Genomic DNA, 22,646 nt, shown 5'->3' on the forward strand with positions numbered 1-22,646 from the left:
AATTCATCTATACACGACATCAAGAAAGTCCAATGAGATTTTTTTGTGTTTTATTTTAAAAGTTCTATAACGTACCTCCTAGCCATTTCTTTTCACATCATCAAACCTTTAATATCTATGCAGGCATCTCTGTTGTTTTAAAAGAAATGTACTCAACTTTTCATTAATTAAAATCAATTTTACATTCCCCTTTCATTAATATTCTTTATCCTTCTAGACAGTTCTGTACTACTCAGATTCTTGATATGTCTTCCTACTCTTTTGCCAGAAAAGGTGGGGGGCGGCATTCACTGTGTGTTAATTGGGGTCAGGATCCCCCAAATCCTGATGTAATCTGAAGCCAGATAAAGAGGACTAGCAGTTTGGATTATTGTTTATCCCAAGTGGGTTCTAGACATCTGAAACCCTTTTTTTTTCATTGATATCAATAATGACAATAATACCTACCATTTGTTGCACTTGATTTGCCTTGAGCACTGTGTTATGCTTTATACACATGTATGAATCTGTATGAATTGATCTTTACCTTCGTTTGGATTGAATCTTGCATTGCATGGTCTGATGGCATGGGGAATTTGGCCAAATATGTGCTGCCGCCTAAGCCAGTCCCTCTTGTATTTTATGCTCTGTGAAGCCCTGCCTTGTTACCACATTTCTTTTCACTGAGCCTTGCCTTGTGGAAGATAAGAAGGAATAGAGGATGTGTGTAGAGGATCTGTGCAGATCTGCTGCAAAGCTTCTGTCATATGGTTGCTCAGCCATTGTGGGAGGAGAATCAGGTGTACCATCACACGCTGACCTTGGGACTGCCCTCCTGGTCTAAGGCCTGAACATCTGAGTCATGAGGGTGTCAAGTGAGTGAGCAGAGAGAGGACCATGTGGGCTAGAGCCTCGGGGCTGGGCCGTGTGGAGCAGATGCACCTGTGGCCCAATCTTGACCCTCAGCCTTGGTTTGGATCCACAAGAGCCAGGATATAGGGAGAGAGTCCCAGGGGTGACAGCCTAAGGATGGCCCAAGTTTGATTTAGAGGGGGGGACAGACTAGGCTATTGTGGGAGTGCATGTGTTGGGAATGTGGGGCTAGTGAAGATAAAATTGTAACTGCGCGTGAGGAGCGTGCATACTCTGGGGTCCCCGGAAACAGTTGGCCTCCCAAGGGGACAGGAGCCTATTCAATGGTGCTCAGGTAAAACACCCTGAAAGGTTTCCTTTTGGTTGCTACGTATTTGCATCTTGCTTGCATTTTTTTTTTTAATTGGTCTTTTCCATGATGAAATCCACCGTAATTTGTAAAACTCCCAGGTTAGGGATTCTACACTTCTGGAGTCTTCCAGAGACAAGATAAGGAAGCTGTGGGATTCCTGAGGCTTCTTCCCCTACATGCATCTAAGAGATGTACACAGGAATGTGCCTTCTCAAGGGCAGGAACTTGGGGTCAGAACTGTATCCTAGATCAATTCGTGGTTCTTAGCAAGTGCATGGTAAATATTGCTTACTAAATGAATGAATTTATAAAGTAAGGAATTGGTTTGTATTCAGAACATTGGGCACTGTTTCACTTTCAGCCCTCTCCTGTTCCCCTCTTTTTCTTTTCTCGTTGCCCATCACTCACACCATGGGTCTCTTGACTGCTTGTTTCAGTTTTTGTCCATTTGAACCCACCTCCTCTCTCCTCATGCCCTTACCTCACCCCCCCTCCCCCCACCCAACCATTCATGCCCTCTCTGTCACATCTCCCAAAAGTCTGGATGGGAATGTGGGTTCCTGTTACAGCACAAATAGAACTTGAAGACTGGGCTGTCCATCCTTTCTCCTGCAGCCATTTGGAGAATCTCAGTGAGTTAGTTATTACCCTCCTGGGTTTTAACCAAAACAAAAAGTATCAAATAGTCACACTTTGTATTAATCTGTATTTCTTTATTCTGCCCCTTGCTACACACAGTAGTGTAATTGAAAATTAGTTTCCCCTTGCCGCATTAACTTGATTTTTTTTTATTGAGATATAATTGACATATAACATTATATTAGTTTCAGATGTACAACATAATGATTTAATATGTGTATGTATTGCAGATGATCACCACCTAAGTCTAGTTAACATCCATCACCATATATAGTTACACATTTTTTTCTTGGGATGAGAACCTTTAAAATCTACTCCCCTAGCAACTTTCAGATATATAATACAGTATTATTAATTAGGTCACCGTGCTGTACATTACATCCCTATGACATTTTATTTTATAACTGCAAGTTATATCTTTTGAGCCCCTTCACCCATTTCACCCAACCCCAATATCCTGCCTCTGGCACCCACCAATTTGTTCTCTGTGTCTGTGATTCTTAGTCATTGATTCTTTAGCCATTGTTTCTTCCAAAGGATAGCTAATGAAAGACCCAGTGGGAGTCCTCACTCTCTTGAACTGGATGCTAATGACACAGCCCAGAAGTCACTGCTGCCTGGGCAAGAGGTAGCTGGCTTATGACGGATGACTCCATCAGGCTCCTTATGACATGGCAGCCCCAGAGAGGCTCCTTGGGTTTCCCTCTCTCCACCATGCCTGAGATTTCCTTCCTGTTTTTCTCTCTTGTCCTCCCCACTATGAATTTTTCCTCCAATTGCATTCTTATCTCCCAGATCATTATTGTCTCCCAATGTCTTGGAGCTGGTTTCTCCTAGGCTCAAGTAAAGAGTCGGTGAATGAATGAAACTTACCTCCAAGTTTTCCCTATGCATCTTCTTACCCTCCCTGGCCATGTCCCTAGATTGTATCTGCTTGGAAGGATGAGAAAGATGTTTTTAACTATTTTCCAGGGCTCATGTTTGAAAATGTGCCCAGGAGAAATTTTAGAAAATATAATTTTGGCACTTTTCATACATTAGACCCACATTTATTGAGTGTCTCAGAGAAGCTATGACCTGAAAAATTTAAACCCCCGCACTATTTTTCCCCCAAATCTCACAATGTGTCGAGCTCTTTGTTGGGTATTTCTTGTGGTTGCTGTAACAAACGACCACAAACTTAGTGGCTTAAAACCACTATCATACAGTTGTAGGCGTCAGAAGTCCAGAGTGGGTTTTACAGGCCAATATCAAGGTGTCAGCAGTAACCACACTCACTCTGGAAGCTGTCAGGGAGAGTCCATTTCCTTCCTTTTCCAGCTTTTAGAAGCTACCTGCATCCCTGGGCTCCTGGGCCCTTCCTCCAGCTTCACAATCAGTGGTAGAGCATCTTTCAGTCTCTCTCCAACCCAGCTGCTGTCCTCACACCTCCTTCCTCTTCCACATGTTAGCTTGGTAGCATTGGGTCCATCTGGATAATCCAGGATAATCTTCCTGGCTCAGTCTTCTTACAAAGGAATATCTGCAGAGTCCCCCCGACCATGGAAGGTGATGTAGTTATCGGTTCCAGAGATCAGAGTGTGGACATGCTGCCGAAGGAGGGGCCGTTCAGCCTCCTGCCGCAGGAAAGCCACACTGTCACCCCGGGACATCTCTAAAAACACGAATATCAAAGTAGATTTTCTAACTTCTTGTTTTATTTTCAGATGCAGAGAGAAATTGTTTATGCAAGAGGAGATGGCCCTGGTGCCTCTCGACCTGGATCCACAGCTCATCCACCCCATGCCATTCCAAATTCTCCACCGTCCACTCCTGTGCCCCATTCCATGCCTCCTTCCCCATCCAGAATTCCTTACGGGGGCACCCGCCCCATGGTTGTTCCTGGCAACGCCACCATCCCCAGGGACAGACTCTCCAGCCTGCCAGTCTCCAGATCCATCTCACCCAGCCCGAGTGCCATTTTGGAAAGAAGAGATGTAAAGCCAGATGAAGACATGAGCGGCAAGAACATTGCGATGTACCGGAATGAGGGCTTCTATACTGATCCTTACCTTTATCACGAGGGACGGATGAGCATAGCCTCTTCCCATGGCGGGCACCCGCTAGATGTCCCTGATCACATCATTGCGTATCACCGCACAGCAATCCGCTCGGCGAGTGCTTACTGCAACCCTTCTTTGCAAGCGGAAATGCATATGGAGCAGTCGCTGTACAGACAGAAATCGAGGAAATATCCAGATAGCCACTTGCCCACTCTGGGCTCCAAAACACCCCCCGCCTCTCCTCACCGAGTCAGCGACCTGAGAATGGTAGACATGCACGCCCACCATAACGCCCACGGGCCCCCTCACACCTTGCAGCCAGATCGGGCCTCCCCGAGCCGCCAGACCTTCAAGAAGGAGCCAGGCACCTTGGTGTATATTGAAAAGCCGCGGACCACTCCAGGATTAGCCAGCATTGTGGACTTCGGCCCTCCTCTAGTTGAGAAGCAAGTGTTTGCCTACAGCACGGCTACCATACCCAAAGATAGAGAGACCAGGTAAGGTGGTGAGGGCAGCCCAGGGTGGTCTGTGCCTGTGAGTGATTGAGGGCTGATCTGCAGGGTCAAACCAAGGGAACAGCCCCCCGGGCAGCACGGAGAAGCCACAGAATAGGATCAAAGGCCATCCCGGTCTGCAAAGAGTTTCTGAATCCATGGGGGTCAAGTGGCGCAGGCCAATACCCATGCCAAAGGGGGGCAGACACACACCGCACTCAGTGTAGGCCTGCAGAGTGTGGGTCAAACAGCGGCATCGTTAGTGTAAATCCGAACAAAAGGAAAGAAAATTGTGATCAGCAGAAAACATTTGGACAAATAGATCAGGAGCTCATGATAATTGATCTGCCACTGAAAAGAAGGAGTGAGTGGTTCAAGTTTTAACGTCTGAAATGGCAATTTGTGTTTTTCCTTACAGAGTGCAATTTTGCTTTCTCATCTGGCCTTGGGAAATGGAAAGAATGTGTCACTCTCTGTCATCTAGGGTGATAAATATGAATTTGCATGAGAATAGGATGGTTTAGATTTAATACCCACTCAGGAGTGGTAACTGAGATCAGCAAAAATCTTCTAGGGAATGAGACACTCTGAGTATTTAAATTTATTTTCTAATACACACTTTTTTTGTGTAACTTACCAGCCCAGTGCATTTTAAAGACCCTCCAAATTTCATATAATAATAGGAGAGCTAATTTTGATAGAGGAAATTTATCTAGCCTAAATTGGTTGAAAGAAGCCAACATAATAAAAATCTAGTCAAAGAAACTGAGTCTGAAAGAGGTTAGGCATTTTACCTGTTGTCATCTATGAATTCAGAAGGGATGTAAGAAATAAGATCTGGATATTCAGTGACTCAGCACTTTATTAGAACCACTATTCCCCATTTCTTGCCAAAAGGATAGTATCGCCTACATACTATCATCATCCCGATTTTTTAAAGATTTATTTATTTATTTGAGAGAGAGAGAGAGCAAACACATGGGGGGAGGGGCAGAGGGTGAAAGAGAGAGAATCCTGAAGCAGACTCCCAGCTGAGCACGGAGCCCAACGCTGGGCTGGATCCCAGGACCCTGAGATCACCACCCGAGCCAAATCAAGAGTTGGCCACCCAACCAACTTCGCCACCCAGGTGCCCCTCATCATCCCTAGTTTACAGATGCAGAAACTGAGGCTCAGAGAGGTTAAGTACTTCCTCAAGGTCACAAAGCCAGTAAGTGGCATAGAATGTCCATATCTATTAAAGAATCCATACTTTTTTACCACTGTGCAATATTCTACCTGATGAGGGAGACCTGTGAGCCACACCTTCACCCAGCAGAGAAGTAAATTTAGGGGTGAATTCTGAGCACTTCAACCAGAATTCTTAAGAAATTGTTTCAGGACTCGATGCTAAGTAGCTGCTCCTGAAGGATATTTACAGTCATAAACATGGTAGCATTTGCATAATTATGCTGCTAAATATATACAGGCCATTTAAAGTATAACTGCCCCAGCTAGTGTATTAGCACAGTATGCAGCAATGGGGAAAGAAAGAGCATCTTTGATAGATTTTATTTCTGAAAAATGAATGCAAATACTATGGCAAAGAAAAATTTTTCAAAACAAGAGCTCCAGAAACAATTACTGAAGCACAAAATCCAAGCCCATTGTTTGGCCTATGCTGTTATCTTAGATACAGTTAATCGGTGTATTTTAAGAGTTCAACCCCTAAAAGTCTACATTTTGAGTGCGGAGCCCTATAAAGCGCCAAACCTATTTCTGTCGCCCTTTCGTACTATTAAACAGCAAATAAATCTTGAGAATGCTTTTTCTATGAAACTCTCAAGTGAAATTTTACATCTAAAATGTGAAGCTGCAAAAATGCAGGAGGGGGACTAAGAAATCTGTATCACAGCTTTCTTTTGGGCCCTGCTGGATTCAGGTGCTGTTCAGAAGAAATAGCCCGCATAACTGCAGGATGTTTGAAATCAGAGAGGAAAATTCTTTCTTTCCCATCCGTACTTAGGAAACCTCCAACGGTAGCTTTTTTGGGGGGTGGGCGGGGCAGGGAGCATGATTTTATAACAACTCTGTTGACTTGAAAATGAAGAGTTAAAGATGAAGTAATTTCATCTTGGTCCTCGTATTTAGTCATGTGCCTTGATCTAACGCATTTGACTTCTCTTGTCTTACAAAGACGTCTCCACAAAGCATCTAGTGATGACAAATTATATATAGACGATCTGGGAAAAAAATCATGTGTATAGTAGAACATAGAGGACGGTGGGGCTCTCCTCCCAAGATGGCCATCGATTTGGGGGTTAAAGGAGCAGATTATAGCCACTTTGACTTTTTCAATATAGCAATTCTCATATCTGAGCTTCTAGAAAGAAAATGATCTCAAGTGAGAAGGTGGCTTTATCCAGATGGTTTTCCTTCAGCTGGGACAGCAAGAAGAGAATGCCCCACGTGGCTGTGAGGGAGTGCTGGGGGTGGGGGGGTGGACAGTGTGTGACAGATGACTCAGTGTGTAAGGCTCTGTCTTCCCTAGGTTATAAAATTCCTTCATTAAATAGCATCGTTATTTCTATTCATGGCACATAAAACAGCCCTTAAGAATCGTAAAAATCTAGGACATTTATGTTTTGCTACTTTCTATTTATAGTTTGGATCCTATAATGTAAAATATCTTTATCGAAATTCAAGAATGCTCATTGCAAAGTAACTAATAGCTCCCTTTCCAGATGTATAACAGATTCCTCCTAATGTAATGTTGTTCAAGACATGGTAAACTTGAAGTGAGATCATATTTTTATATCATTCCACATCTACGATAGCTAAATTCCACAAATGAGTCAAGAGTCCACTGGGGAGAGCAAATTCTTGCCTTGCCTCGACATCTCTATCTGGCGAAAGAGAAGCCATATGAGATGACATCATAATTTCTAAGAATTCTCCAATTTAGAGAAGCCCCTCAGAAGAGGAAAGAAGCTTCTGTATACAGGAGGAAGCCTGCGTGCTATTGTTGTTCATCAAGTCACTTTCTTACTGGAGGAGGATTACATGTTATTCTGTTGGTAGCTTTGAGGGGTGGGATGCATCCTTGGTTGAACAATCGACTGAATGAAAGTCTAAATTCAGATTTATGTCATTGAAAAATGTTCACAGTGACTGGCAGACCTTTGAAGATTTTCAAACAATGCTTTATCCTAAAATTAATGATTTTTTTTTTTTTCCTTTTCTGAGTGTATAGTCAAAAGTGAGCCACATCAGAGGCCTCCTAAGTGGTTAGACTTGGGATCTTTCTAGAACAAGGTTTCTTAACTTCTGCACCTGTTGATATTTTGGGCCGGATAATTTATTGTTTGCCAGGCGGAGGGGCTCTCCTGTGCTTTGAAGTATGTTTAGTGGTGTCTCTAGCTTCTTCTCCACTAAGATGCCGGTAGCAACCTGCCCCCAACCCTGCCCTAGTCATGACAATCAAAATGTCTCCAGACATTGTCAAATGCACCCCCTGTGGTGGGGGGCAGACGCAAATGCTCCTCTTTGAGAAGCATCGCTCTAGAGGAAATTTGGACTTTTCTACTTAATGAAGTAGAGAAGTGAAAGAGTACCCCACACTCAAATAATATAAATTGTGACATTCTTAAAAGATGGGTCTTGACGATCGTTACCCGAATTGTGCCCTTCACCTCTTGGTAAAGCAACTTCATTATTCTGAGAACTTGCTATTATTACCTTTGATTCAATCCATCTGTGATCAACCATTTATTGAGGGGCAGCAATGTGCAGTGTTTATGAACGTGAACTCCAAAGCCAGACTGCCTGGGTTCAAGTCCCAGTTCTAACATTTGCTAGCAGTGGAGACCTTTGACAAGTTACTGAATCTCTGCCTCAGTTCGCTTATCTGTAAAATAGGTATTATAATAATAACACCTACCTCATGGGCTGGAACAACTCATTACAATTAAGTGCCGTATGTTCCATATGGTAAGTAGTTGTGTGTTCCTACTTTGAGCAAAACACTCTACTACATGCTACTAAACAGAGATCAGTACAGAGAGATGGCTAGGACCAGGATCGTACCTAAAGAAGCAAGGAGACAAATTGTCAAGTGTACCCCCAGGAAGAACATAAAGCAGGTGGGGGCTGTGGAGAGGATAAAACTAAGTGTGAACAGAGAAGAGAATTAGCTGGGCTTAAAGATCCAAGGTAGAATGCTTAGAATATCAAAGCCCCTTTAAAATCCATTTCAGGAGAGCAGTCAGAGTGACATTTCTTCTTGGGTCCGGGAGGAAAAAAGACAAGCCAGGATTACGGCATCCTTTTAACTGCGCCTGAGCTATATGATCGATGATAGGGCTGCCTAACCAGGTAGCGCTGACATTACTAGGTCATCCGTTTTGCTGCCTAACAGTGCCTGACTGGTTCAGCTCTTGTCTGAACTGCTTTCCCACGTAGTTCTAATTATGAATCAATAAATGTTTATTGAGCCCCTCTTAAGTGTTGAGCTGTGGGCTGGATGCTTTACAGCGTAAGAGAAACTCGATGTGGTCCCCATGCACAAGGGATATAAACTGGGAAGATAGTCATAAAACATTAAAAGCATGATACAAACCTATAAGCAATGCCATGGTTAAGGACAGGAAGCTTCTGAACTAAAAATGCAGGCTAACAGCTGTTTCGTAGGAACAACCACAGCAGTAGGATTTCATTCATGGGTGAAGCCCAGGGATGCTCTTCTTGTCACCGTCTCCTAGCAAAGCAGAGAGAAGGGAGGACACCATGCCAGGTCACTAAGCGGGGGAAGTGTCCTTCCCTGAGGCTGGAGCTCCAGGGGGGAGATCTGTTCTCCACATCTCCACGTCCAGCTGGAAAGTCAGGACACGTTTTTTCTTGAAAACAATGAGGAACAATGATTGCACTAATAATACACTGTAGGTTGAAGAGGCTTCCGTGGACCAGCTGGAAACCCAACCACCATTTATTCCAAGTTCTAAACAATGAAAGTACAAGTAAACTTTTCAATTACAAGGCTGTCATAATCTGGGGACTGCTTGTACATAATTAATTCAAAAGAAGTGATACAGACAGTAATTGCTATGAATTCAGAAAAAAAAGAGCCCTGTCCCGAACTTGCGCTGGTCTGGGAGCTTTCATGAGAATGTCGGAATGGACTACAATTCAAGGGATATACACAATGAAATCAAAGGATGTCATTTGGAAAGACAGACCGATCTCCATCCCAAATTTGCTGTATTTCTGCCATTCTGGTACTCTACACGTGGCACCTAGATATGATGCTCTGCTGGTCTCAGAAGTCAAATCAGTGCTGATAAATTGAATTATTACTTCATGCCCAGGAATCTAACTTTATGGTCAAGTAATATTCACATGTCATTCCTTAGACTGCCGGATTCAGGCAAGAGCTGACTGGTAAACATGATACTTAACCAACTGACAAATTTATGAAGATAGCTCTGCTCTTCCACAAGGGATAGTCTATCGGAAATACCGGTGGAATGAATGCCACAAGGTCTGTGTTACTTTAAACAAACCAGTTTCTTAAAAGGGAAAGCCATCATCTGTCACTAATTAGATGAAATTAAAATGCACCCCTGTATCTCCTTTGAATATTCACGAGGTGCTGTCAATCCAATGCCTTAGGTCTGAAGCCAGCAGCAAAGCCAGAGTAACCTAAATACTGTGCGATTCAGATAATCCCCTTCCCTTGCCTTCTTCAAAGAGAAGAGGAATAAATGTTTAGGGATGGGTTCTGCCTCCTTGAACTATGGCAAGAGCAGCTCAGTGTAGAGTCTGTGTGGTTACCGCCCGGCCCGAAGATGGGGTTCCTCTCAGTAGCCCGATGGCCCAGGAGCTGGATAATCCTGGGTCCTCATGATGTCCAGGCCATGTTTTAGCCTCTCTTGGGATGGAGATTTACACTTGTCTTTACTTGAGTTTTCCAAGTTTTATTTTTCATGAATGAAGTGATTCAAAAATATTGCCAGGTCTAAGCATTAATTCAAACTTCCAAAAATTGCGGGTCTTCAAAAGTCTGTATTGCCCACTACACTCGTGTAGGGCCAACTGGTATGAGTAGTAAATACTTCCTCTCCCTCCCCGGCCATCTTCAGAGCTGACGGGGTCTTAGAGACCACTGTGCTAATCGCTCACTTTAAAGGAGAAACAGACAGGAGATTTCCCAAAGGCCCAGTGTCTGGAGCTCCTCCAGCCGAATGATGTTTTCACTATCAAACTGTTTCAATATTTTCTCTGTCTTTGTAATAAAAACAATATGTCCCTAACTCCTCCAGTAAACCCAAATATCTAAGAAGACAAAATACAAAAGGACACGAGGGAGGCCAACTATAGGAAATGTCTTCCTTCTTTCTCCTGAGTCGGTATCTTTTGAGTTCACACTAAGGTTTTTCCAGATCAAAAGCAGGTGGGAGTGGAGAGCTTATTTCCATAGCTCCCATAGGACCACTCAAGAGACCATCTCTCCATCACCTCCGACACCATCTCTTGTTGGAAGGTAAATGACGCCCCTGGTCAGGTAGCTGGAACATGAATGAACGGCTATTCATACTGGTTTGTACCTGTACAAAATCCACGATGTCACTTCCAGAGCATGAATATGAAACATTACCCTCGGGGAAGAGAAAGCAGATGCAAAATAGGTGATTGCACAAGCCAGGGTGTAGGCTCATTCTGGGGAGTGAAGGTTCTCATCTCCCGGGAAATGGAGCGCCTCTCCCCAGATGGTGAGTCACTATGTGAGGCAGGGAGCACAAGATGCGGGGATTTGCAGGTGAACTCGCTGTGTGTACTTGGGAGAGCCCCTGCCTGGCTAAACCTCCATGCCCTTCGCTGTAACAGGGGGACGGTAGTATGACCTCTCGATGGTTCTGCTTAAATGAACATGGGTGTGAACTGGAAAGTTCTATAAATAAGAGCAGTCCATGGCTCCGTTCTGCAGGACCATTGGATCTGGCTGTTGGGATCTGAGAGACTGTGTGTCTTTATGCCTGACTTGGGACTGTATTCTGGTCCCAGCCAGAATAGCCTACCCGGAAAGCAAGTTGTGAACTAGCTTTGAGGCTACCTGGAGAACTCCCAGGCCCATTTGCTGTGCTGGGCAGAATGCTGTTGGAACAGCAAGGCATGATTGTTCTCCTGGGAGCATGGAGCTGGGTGCGGCTGAGCTTAACGTGACCCGTGGGGCCTGCCACGCCTTTTTTTTTTTTTTTTTTTTTTTTGCTTGTCAAGATCAGTAACCCAGAATGGAAGGCAAACTGTGGGGCCTAAATAAGTTCCTTCCAACCAGAAAATTCTGTAATTCTAGAATCCTAAGTCTGGCCGCATTTCAGACATGGTATACTCTTGGAGTGTTGGGCGTAAGAAAATTGGCACCTCTATTTAACAAGGGGTGCCAACCTTTGAAGGCCCCGGTTCCTCTGCGTGCCAGAAGTTCATTCAGCCTTTCACGTAACCGGTCTCAAGCTCCTCATTCCCTGGCTTCCTGTGTTTGAACGTGTTGGACCTTTCCTACCTCCAGGACTTTGCACTTGCTCTTCCTCTGCCTCGTGCCTTCTTCTTCTGCCCGCTGTCTGCCTGATTATTGGCTTCTCACCAACATCAAGGCTTTTACTCCAACAACATCAGCTCAGTGAGGCCTTTACTGGCTGTCTGCACACACACGCACACGTACACACATGCACACACAAAATGGTATAATTAAATACCTATTTCTATATAAGAGCATACACATATGTTTATATGCTTACATATATGTAATTCTCCACTTCCTTCATTTGCTGTACCCTTCCCCTCACCCCCTGGAATGTAAGCTCCATGAGGGCAAGCCCTTCGCTTTATTCACCGCCACATCCCCAGCTCCTGGATCTGTGCCTGGCACACGGTCGATGCCAGAACAATATTTGTTGGACGGATGAAGCCCAGGGGAGGAAAGGAAGCCTTGCACATCCCTCTTGTCCCTCAGGTGACAATATACTTGGCCGTACACTTTCTCCCTCGTCCTCATTTCCACGCCTCTGTGGGAGGACAGCCCCATGGGACAGGGAAGGCTGTTGTGATCCTACTTGGACGGTTGAGGAAGCGGCGGCTTGGAGACATTCATGAAGTGGCATAGAAATGCAGCTTTGTCTCTCCCTGTGGCCGGCTGCGGGTCCGCTCGAGCCCCACGTGTCTGGAGAAGCTATCTTCTTGTCTCGGGTATGCATCTCAGACACGACGGCTTCGTTCATCCCTTACTTGGGTCAGAAGCCTTGGTGTCCTCTTGATTGCTGTCTCTCACACTCCCCATTTGGACACCCAGAGAATGCTGTCCCTGACTCCAGCCCTCATTCTCGAGCTCCCCTGGTGCCACATGGGTGCAAGCCACCACCCCTCTTACCTGATCTGCGACTGTGGCCTCCTACCTGGTCTCCCTACCCTGTCCCTGCCCACCTCTGGAGCCAGAGAACAAATCTAGATTAATTCCTGCTCCAGAATTGTTGCTCCCATTAAATGTTCTTAGTCTAATTCCTCTGCCCTTGCCCTAGGACTCCCCTTAGAGCACTGTTCTCTCTTCTCCTCCCCCTTCTCCCTCTGCTAAATCCTATCCTTTTTGGCTTCATTCACATGTCTGCTTCTGGGAGGAGTTGCTCTTCCCCAGCTGACTCTCTGTGTCCGTCATCCAGGGGCACCTGACCACTAGGAGTACACGCACCTCCTAGAACCCAGCCAGCTGTGCCCAGCCCCCACCCCCCAGCCGGGTCATCCGAAGCCTGGGGTCAGCAAGAAAGACTGGTAGCATTTGCCCTCAGTGCCCATCACAGTGCTCACACACAAGTGATCGCTGAAGTTGTTGGCAGTCAAATGTCACATGAGTCCTTTCGGGGAAACAGCATCAGATACAAGCTAATATGTGAAGAACTATTTATTCCAAGAACACAGCATTCTCTTCACATCTCATCATGAACTTTCATTTTCTTAGTGCCTCAGTGAATTTATGAAGAAAGACTAGAAATAGCTTTTTCTCCCCGAATCCTTATAAATGGGGCTCCATTTTTCACCTGTTTCTTTACAGACGTCATTGATGTGCTTATCTTCAGTAAAATGCAGACCATTCCAGGTGAACATCTTTGCTTTGGTCATTGTTTCTTTCTTGACTCGGGGAAAAGCTGGACTTTTCAGATCTAGGCAGTACAACCATACCGAGTAAGAATTGAAGGTCAGAGTATGTCTGTGAAGAAGAGTCGAGGGTCTTGTAATGGTCAACTTTTGAAAGGGTTACCTGAGCGGATGTTGAAGCTCTAAGAGATGATGAATTGGAATGTGACAGAGCGGAGGCTGGCTTTCCATGCTGAAGTCCTCCAAGGATGTGGGAATAACCGAGATGCTGGTAGGGCATTTGCAGATGAGTAAGTCAGAATTCAGAAGATGGCAGATGTTGAGCGGCCGGACAGAACAATGGGCTGAAGCGGTAATAGGAAACATAGAACATACCCAGCCTTCCTTCTCCATGAGCAGAGGATGGGGGGGTGGGGGGGCTTGGGGTGGGGGGAGATAGCAGCCTTCAAGGTCAGTGTTATCAATGACATTTCTTTTTTTTTTTAATTGTTTTATTGTTACGTTAGTCACCATACATTACATCATTAGTTTTTGATGTAGTGTTCCATGATTCATTGTTTGCGTATAACACCCAGTGCTCCATGCAGTACATGCCCTCTTTAATACCCATCACCAGGCTAACCCATCCCCCCACGCCCCTCCCCTCTAGAACCCTCTGTTTGTTTTTCAGAGTCCATCGTCTCTCATGGTTCGTCTCCCCCTCCGATTTCCCCCCTTCATTCTTCCCCTCCTGCTATCTTCTTCATCTTTTTTTTTTTCCTTAACATATATCAATGACATTTCTTCGTGCCCCTTTGTATACAGTTTTTATCTAAGGACTGAGAACACAAGAGAAAGTGCCAGACGTGGTCGCATGCGACCTTAGTGCGTAAAAAAAACATGGCAGCCGCAGTAACTGCCCACGCCATCAGTGTCTCCTCAATAAATCTAGACGTTTCAGTGAGAAGTTAAATTGATTGGGAGTTTTCGGAGGAATGTTTTTAGTTATACAGTTCTTTCACCAATAGGTTAACATCGGACAGAAATAGAAAATTCATTGCTCAGAGTCCTATTTGAAGCTTTACCACAAATTCAGATCATTTGAATTCCAGTGTTCTGTTGAACTCTTCTGAAAACAGTGACTTTAATTACTTTGGTTTTTTCTTTCCCCCCCTCATACCAGAGAATCAGGGCATGAGCAAACAAGGGCATAGCCTAGCTGTAAGCCTGTTAGCTACTCAATTCTGGAAAATGCCTTTGGCACTGTCAAGACTAAGGGGTTTTAGTTCACTTAGATTTTCTCCCAGAAACGAACACAAAAAAGTGACTCTGAGAAAGGAATGATGATACTTTATTCACTGCCGTGTCCACAGTAGCTTATTCTGTGCCTAGCCACATGGTAAGTGCTTTAAAACGTTTGCTGATGACTTGTCGGCCATTTATGACTTTCTGGGGGGAGAGAGATGACAGGGAATGAGCAGGAGCTAGACAAAAAAAAAGAAATAATCACAAAATATCAGAACTGGAAATGAATTGATGGGCCCCCTGGGAAGCACTCCCTGAAGGCCAACCCCCCGAAACCGTCGGCATTACTGACTATCCTGCACCAGTGGGTTTCAGCGTTGGTAACTGGTTTGGAAGGCGAGTGCCGCCCCGCCCCAGGGCTGATCACAGCAGCTCGGCCGAGTAGTTTCCCTCAGCTCCCGGACACTTCTTCTGGATATTTAAAAACATATCCTTAGGGATTCATTATAGAATTATCAGTCTCCTAGTTGTTATGGCGCGGACTTGTTTTTTAATAGCCATTAATTTACTTAGATATTCAATGATAAGGACTTAATTTGGGTTTAATGAGGCCTTGGTCAGCACAGAGACAAGTTCCTAGTCAAAAAATGTTGAAGGTGAAAACTTGAATCCAAAAGTTGGATAAATGGAGTTATTGGATAAACATATTCCCCACAAATGCAGACTCTTTCCTTCCCTGCACTCTGAAGACAGCAGACCATGCATCACAGGCGGACGCGGGCTTGCCAGGAAAGCTGGTTGTAGCAGAAGGAATTCAAATACTGGAATCAGCACTTTCCCTGGATTGCACTTGAATTTTTTATTAATATTATACTTGGGCCCCAAGAAGATGCATTCAGCCGGGCTGACTTATGGCACTAAATGACTAGTTAACCATACATACTAATCACATAAATATGGTTTATGGAATGATACAAAATGGCTTATGAAATCACTTTCAAACCATCTTTTCAACAGTAATTAGACCAGTTCTGAAATACCTTAAGCCAAGCAATATTGGCAAGAATTGGCTGAAGCACCTTTAATATTCTGTTGGTTATCATACAGGATTGCCACTGCAACAAAAGACAGGGTCGTATTTAATTTCTCGTCTTCCGCTGCATTTCTCTTTTTTCCTTTTCACATTAAAACGTACTTCATAACATTTCATCATGGGAGAAGGCTGCATAAATTTCCAGTTGCTGTAATTTAGTTAAACCATAAAATTGTTTCCAGATTACCGACCATGAAATGGAAAGACAATCTTATTTATGAATTTATAAATCAGATAATCTCCCTCAAATGAATCCTGAAACCAGAAACACTTTGATGATTAAATAGGAGGGGAAAAGATTTCTCATTACCATGTGTCAAAAGAATTGTATTTTTGTCAGGTGGTTTTGGCCGAGGCAGTGGAACATGCGTGTATGATCACATGCCCCGGTCACGTGCCGGCCGCACTGTTCCCTGGACAATGGGGGAGAGCTGGCCCCCCTCGGCCGTCAGGCTCAAGTGTTCTGAACTCTCAAGGCTCTGACAAATCATGTCTCCTTCCTGGTGGCCCCACCAGTGACATAGCCCAAAGGAGGTCACACAGGGAGTGTTCACAACCGTCCTCAGAGAGAGAAAGGGAGAACCAAGTATGTGTGTATAGGACCGAGTATAGGGCTTCCCTCCAGAGCATTCGAACTCTTATCCCAGGCAGTTCTGTGATTATGTCAACATCATGTCTGATGAGGAAGGAAGAGTGGAAGGAGATTTGGGTGTCGTGTTTGTCTGCATCCTAAAACCACTGTCTGGGGAAGCTCAGTGAGAAGCCAAGTACCCATTGAGCTGAGGACAAAGCCAAAGGCATGTATGAAGCCCTATGGACGCCCATATGGAGAGGACCCATGGTGATGAGTCAGTTTCAAGAGCAGTGTTCCGACCCTGGAATGATTCAGGTGGTTTGCTTGGTTTTTAATGCTGCTGCCCTCCTTTGTTAAACTGGGTCATGAAAGCTGTTGACCAGAGTGATCAGAAAGACCACTGACTGAGCCCTAATCAAGGTTGCACCTCGAGCCAATGTTGGAATCCCTTCTGCCGTTTCCTCCTGTCGGATTCTCATTGGTTCTCTATAGTTGTAGATTTACCTAGTTCTCAACATTGCTGTCGTCTGTGTCTGGTTAGGTTGTCACCGTGCCTTCCTATCCCACACTCCAGCTTCACAGACTCCTTTAAGCCTCTTCCTAACCAAAGCTGCCTAGACTCTAAAAATGTCATGCCACTTAAGGAAGGAAGGGATGAAGGGAGGGAGGGAGGGATCCTTTGCATTTGCCTAGGATTGAATAAGAGCAGTGAACTAGTACCATCTCAAGGGCCTCCAAATGCCCCTCCATGCAGGGTCATGAGCTTGACTCCTGCATTACCGTGGGAAGAACGGGGGCACTGGACAACTTCCTTCTGGTGCTCAGCAGATCTGCAGGGGTGTCATTCGTTTCCCAAGAGCCCATTTGTCTAAGTCTGTGTCTCCCACGTGGCAGGCAGCATGATCGACCACCACCATCTTTTCTTTTGCCCCTTGGGTCTGATAAACTTGGGATTTCCATTGGAAGTTTACTAACCTGATTTCTTGATTAGAATTTCTTACTAAGTTCTCTGTTCGGCACATGCACTGTCTTATGGCAGAGAGGAGGCCAAAAGCACAGGTAAGACTCAAAACACTGTGCAGCTCAGAAGTTTAGCCTTTACTACTCTGCCTGGAAACAACTGGAAAGTCACTCCATGGAATTTCCACTCTATTTGCAATTTCTTCTCCCCCGACCAGTAGAACAGAGACATCATACTATTTATTTAGCACATCAGTTGAATATTTTTTCCTTACTGTGTTCACAACCTGTAACTATTCAGACTGCATGACTTACATCCAAGAAACTCAGGATTGTGTCAGACCATCCATTTTAAACTAACGAAAATGCATGGAATTGTGAAGTCAGAAACTCGTAATTGTGAAATTAAGCTGTGTTTCATATGGCGCTGAGGGTTATACTCGCAAGGCCAAAAGTTTGTGTACAGACAAAATTACCCTTGAGAAGTTTGAGATACATATACGTCATCTCTCAATTAAGTCCAACTTAACCAGTTATTTTTTTTTCTAGTGAAAGAACAGACTGCCATGATTTTTTCCATGGGGTACCAGATAAAGAGGTTGGCTTGTTTTTAAAAGCCACGATGTCTGAATATACTCTCTGTAGTACAGGAATCACCATTGCTAACACTCCCAGGGGCCTGTGGGGTGGGGACCCGCGGTGAAGAGTGGGGTCACTTCTCTGTCTGGAGCCGACCCCTGCCGTGACACCTGCTGAGGGGATACACTGGCAGGCGAGGTCCCCCCCCCCATTCAAACTGTTCTCCGCTCTCTCCCTTGTCTTGTTCTAAACTACCACATAAGTGTACTTGAATTCACATGCAGTGACATCCGTGCTGCCCACTCACCCTCACTCAGGAGAGTCACTATGTTGTGGTGGCGTTTTTATCACGTGATGAAAATAACGGGCATAGTTCTGCGAAACTGCCATTGTCCGGGGCACAGGAATGTGAGCCTATTTGAAAAGCCAAACTAATTGTGCTTTAGCCTCAGAGAGCCCTGAACAGAGAGGCGCAGAGAGCCCTGAACAGAGAGGCGTAGTATCTAATTGGAGGGATTTTTTCCCTTGTGTCTTGAGATGGTCAAGTTGTCAGGGATATTTGTCTTCCCGCTGGATCCTGTGAAAGCCCCCAGGTTAAGGTTCCTACGACGTTCGATTGAGCATCTCCTTCCCCCAAGTCAGACAGTGATTCCAGTCCTGTTTTCCCTTCAGAGACACCCATTTGCATCGCTCTTGGGCTGTGAAACAGTTAGCACTCCACACTCGGCAAACATCTCCATCACTGACACCAAAACCAGGCGGCAGCCTCCCTGCCAACAAGGACAGCTTGGAAGTCTGGGCCACCGGGCCACAGCTGGCCTAACCTAGGACACTGGTGCCAGGGAGAAAATTGCGAGAGCAGGGCAGAAAGTCACAGAAACGCTCCGGGCAAACAGAGTCCTTTCCGAAAGAGGCACTTTTCAGTTTCCCAGGAGGCCTGTGCTCGCTCGTCTGTCTGGTGTTTTTTTTCTTTTTTTCTTTTTTCAGGGAGATCATTGGGTTAATATTAAACTCTGATCGTCGAATCTTGAACCCAGCAGAGTTTGTAGGCTCTTCACATTCCGCGAGCCAGGATGGGGTGAACTTTGGCAGCCTACCGGGTGGTGCATTTTATAACCCTCAGGTGATCATTCACCTAGACAAACCAGTCTGAAAGTCAATATAGCTTTAACAAACCATTCTCTTGTTTTACAGAGAGAGGATGCAAGCCATGGAGAAACAGATTGCCAGTTTAACTGGCCTTGTTCAGTCGGCGCTTTTTAAAGGGCCCATTACAAGTAATAGCAAAGATGCGTCTAGGTAAAAAGAAGAAAGCAAACCAATGAAAAATAATTCAATCTGTTTCTCTTTAATCATGACGATAATCCATTCATTCAAATCCGTTCTTCTTGTAATCATTTCAAGGCTGACAATATCCCCATCTCTATGAATCATGGTTTGTTTGTTTGTTTGTTTTTTCCTTCTGGTAATTCTTGGTCGAAGGTAACACTTTGGCCCAAGAAGGGTAAACGGGCTTCCCAGTGCATGTGGCTTCACGGACCACCGCGCCGTGCCTGCGAGCGCCATCCACCCGTCTCCACGTCCGCCCCATCTGAGAGTCATGAGCGCTGCTCAGCTGCATTCCACCCGCAGTGGTGGGAAGCCTCTTCCATCCCGGCCAATAGTGATGCTGATGCTTAAAATACCCTCATTGCTCGATACCATCACTAGCTGCTGCTAATTGCTTAGAATAGTGAATGGAAGGGGCAAAAAAAAAAAAGGCATTTTGTAAACTGTCTAGCTGACTCTCTTTTTCTTTTATTCAGCGAGAAAATGATGAAAACCACAGCCAATAAGAGCCACACAGATAGTGCAGGTAAGTGTTCTTCCGAGCCCCCGCGGGCTGCCTTTGATTCGCTTTGACTGGTTTCCGAGCATTTAACCTCTCTCTAAGTCGCCTAATTGGTGTGATTGCAGAGGCTTTCTGGATAACTCCCCCCACCCCACACACACCACCACACCTTTCCTGCTTAATGCTGAAATTCTAGATTAGTCATTAATTAATTCAGAGGGGGCGGGGGTGTGGCCTAAGCCCTTTGGTCCTCTCCATTCAGTCTTTAGTCATTCATTCACTCTTCTTTCATTTATTCACATATATGGCCCTGCATCCAACAACTATATATGTGCCTGGCACCGGGCAAGGACAGTGAGCACCATTCAGACAGGGCTGCCTGCCTGGAATTCCTGAGCCTGCGGGGAAAACAGATACAGAACAAATAATTATATGTGGTAAGAAGGAGTGCAGGGTAAATGTTTAACTGACAGATCTAGCCTAGACCGAGACATTGCCGTGAGGAAGTGACAGGCTGAGGCCCGAAGGATGAATGGGACTACTTAGGTGAGTGAGGGAGGAGGGGACGGAAGGAGGGAGGGAGGAGGAGGAAGAATCACGGCGGGGTGGGGGGGGGACAGGGAGGCGTGTGTAAATGCTGTGGGAAGGAATTTAGATATTATTCTAAGTGCAAAGTGAAACCATTGGAAGGTTCTACAGTAAGGAAGGACCTCAGCCCACCTAAAGAATGGGAACGAACCAGAAGGGAGACAGTGGTCGAGGTGGGAAGAGAAGGTGTGCTTGGACCAGGGCCAGCTTTTTAAATGCCAGCATTCCCCCCAACCCCCCGCAGAAGAAGCCCCAATTATATTCCCAGTGGAGTTCACCAATATCCAGGTATATTTGATGTCCATCTTATGTGGCAGGCTCAAGGCAGGCCTCCTCTCAAGAATATGAGATCTTCCCTTGTGTTGGATTAGAAATAGAAATCATTACCAAGGACATGTTCAGCTACTGAATTACACAGGAAGCATGTGGCCAGTTGGGTGAAACCCCTAATTTGGGGAAGCCACAGCATGTTACACAGCACGGTGGAATGGACAGAGCTTGGGGCTGCTGCTGAGACCTCTGGTAGACCTAGTTCCGCCCTAGCTAAGGACAGTCGGTTCAGCTGTGAAGCCAGCAGGGCTGGGCATCCAGCATTTCCAGTCCTCATGGGGTTTTTTGGTTTACTTAGAAATCAATCAGTGACCTTGGCTGCAGCCAGAGAATTATTTCGCGGAAATTGCTAAACTTGGCTTCAGACCAGTTGCCAGTTTGGGAGATGTTTGTTCATTCATTGATTTTCTCATCTATTATGAACGTAAGAGGGCGGGGGAAGGAATCTATTGAACTCATAGAAACAGAGAGTGGAAGGGTGGTCAGCCAGGGCTGAAGGTTGGGGGAAAAGGGTCAACTTCCAATTAGAAGATGAACACGTTCTGGGGGATCTAATATTAGCACAGCATTGTGATTATAGGGAACACTTCTCAACTCTATACTTGGAAGTTGCCAAGAGAGTAGATCTTAAATGTTCTCACCACAAGAAGGAAATGGCAATTATAGGACATATGATGGGTGTGTTAGCTAACGCTACGGTAGTAATCATATTGTAATATATAAGTATATCATCAATCAACACATAGTACATCTTAAAGTCGCACAGTGCTCTGTGTCAATTACACGTAATGAAGTGATAACAAAGGGTGCCTACTGAAAGCTACAACTTTCCATGCCTCTGGATTCTATTCTAGGAATGCTAAGTACCCATACCATTGTTCTAATCAAGATGCACACACTCTTTTACATTCTCCTTTTATTCCTTTTCACTTTGGGTGACGTCATCATCATAATCGAGGGAAACATTTCGTGAGTGTCTCCTATATGCCGGGCACTGTTCTGGGTGCTTTTCATGCCGGAACCCATTAGCTCCTGATGCATCTTCCCTGGATGGATACAGTTATTATTCCCATGTCCAGATGAGAAGACTAAATGCATGTCCGCACATAGGACACACACCCACGTGGTCCATACCCCCAACCTGTCACTTTACCTCAGTCTTTTGTGTTAAGGGCCCCAGTCTCTTTAAAGATATGTAAGCTGTTTCATTTCTTTGTTGTGAAAAATTTTGTAATTGTCTCTTTTGGAGCAAGGGGAAAGGAGCAGGTGTGATGTCCTTGGGATGTAGTTCCCAAAGTGGAATCAATAAGTCCAGAGGGATGAACTTGAGTAGCATGGGCAACATGCTGCTGGTTTTCTCCTCCGCAAGGGCTGAGCAGGTCCATGATGCCATCAGCAACGGCACGTGTGTCGTTCCCCACGTCCCTGCTGAGTTTGGTGTCTCTCGTTCTCATGTGTCATGGCTAGACGTGGTCCACAGGGCTTTCGTTGCCATAGCAGCCTTGTACAGTATGCAAAATGTATTAATTTTTCCAGAATCCTAGGAAGTAAGCTACCAGACTGATAGTATTAGCCCCTCCTGAAGACAAGTCCATGGAATTATAGAGAAATCAAGGAGCTCTTTGGGCCAAGGGTAAATAAAAAAGGGAAAACCAGATTTCCTGTGACTTTAGGAATATTGGGTTTACGGTGGATATAAGAGGACAGAAGAAGCCTCCCATTTTGAAGACATACCATGTGTCTATATAGTAGATTATCATTTCACACACATAATCCTGTAAGGAAAATGTGAGCCACACCGCTAGTAGGAGTGACGGCTAGTCCCGCCAATTCCCGAGCCTGTGTTCTTTCTATCATGACAGGATACATGAAATTCACATCAAATTTGCATTAATAAGATTTCATCTTACAATATACTTGACCTAAGGCAGATCTGGGGGGAGAGAGGGGGAAGAGCGACGTGCGTAGAAA

At 45.1% G+C, this 22,646-nt stretch overlaps 1 protein-coding gene across 12 annotated transcripts in view; it reads left to right on the forward strand.

Annotated features, from left to right (window-relative positions):
- KIAA1217 (KIAA1217 ortholog) overlaps positions 1-22,646 on the forward strand; it is a 719,758-nt gene that overhangs the window by 653,819 nt on the left and 43,293 nt on the right. For 7 of the 12 annotated variants that reach the window (XM_078075245.1, XM_078075247.1, XM_078075246.1 and 4 more), the window contains 3 exons: positions 3,550-4,382; positions 19,121-19,225; positions 19,732-19,781. In XM_078075245.1, the coding sequence (XP_077931371.1) occupies positions 3,550-4,382; positions 19,121-19,225; positions 19,732-19,781 (988 nt within the window). The remainder of the gene's footprint in view (positions 1-3,549; positions 4,383-19,120; positions 19,226-19,731; positions 19,782-22,646) is intronic. The other 5 variants (XM_078075250.1, XM_078075251.1, XM_036072687.2 and 2 more) reach the window with 1 other exon arrangement.

This window comes from Halichoerus grypus, chromosome 6 (assembly GCF_964656455.1).
Source record: "Halichoerus grypus chromosome 6, mHalGry1.hap1.1, whole genome shotgun sequence".
NCBI classification, from domain to species: domain Eukaryota; kingdom Metazoa; phylum Chordata; class Mammalia; order Carnivora; family Phocidae; genus Halichoerus; species Halichoerus grypus.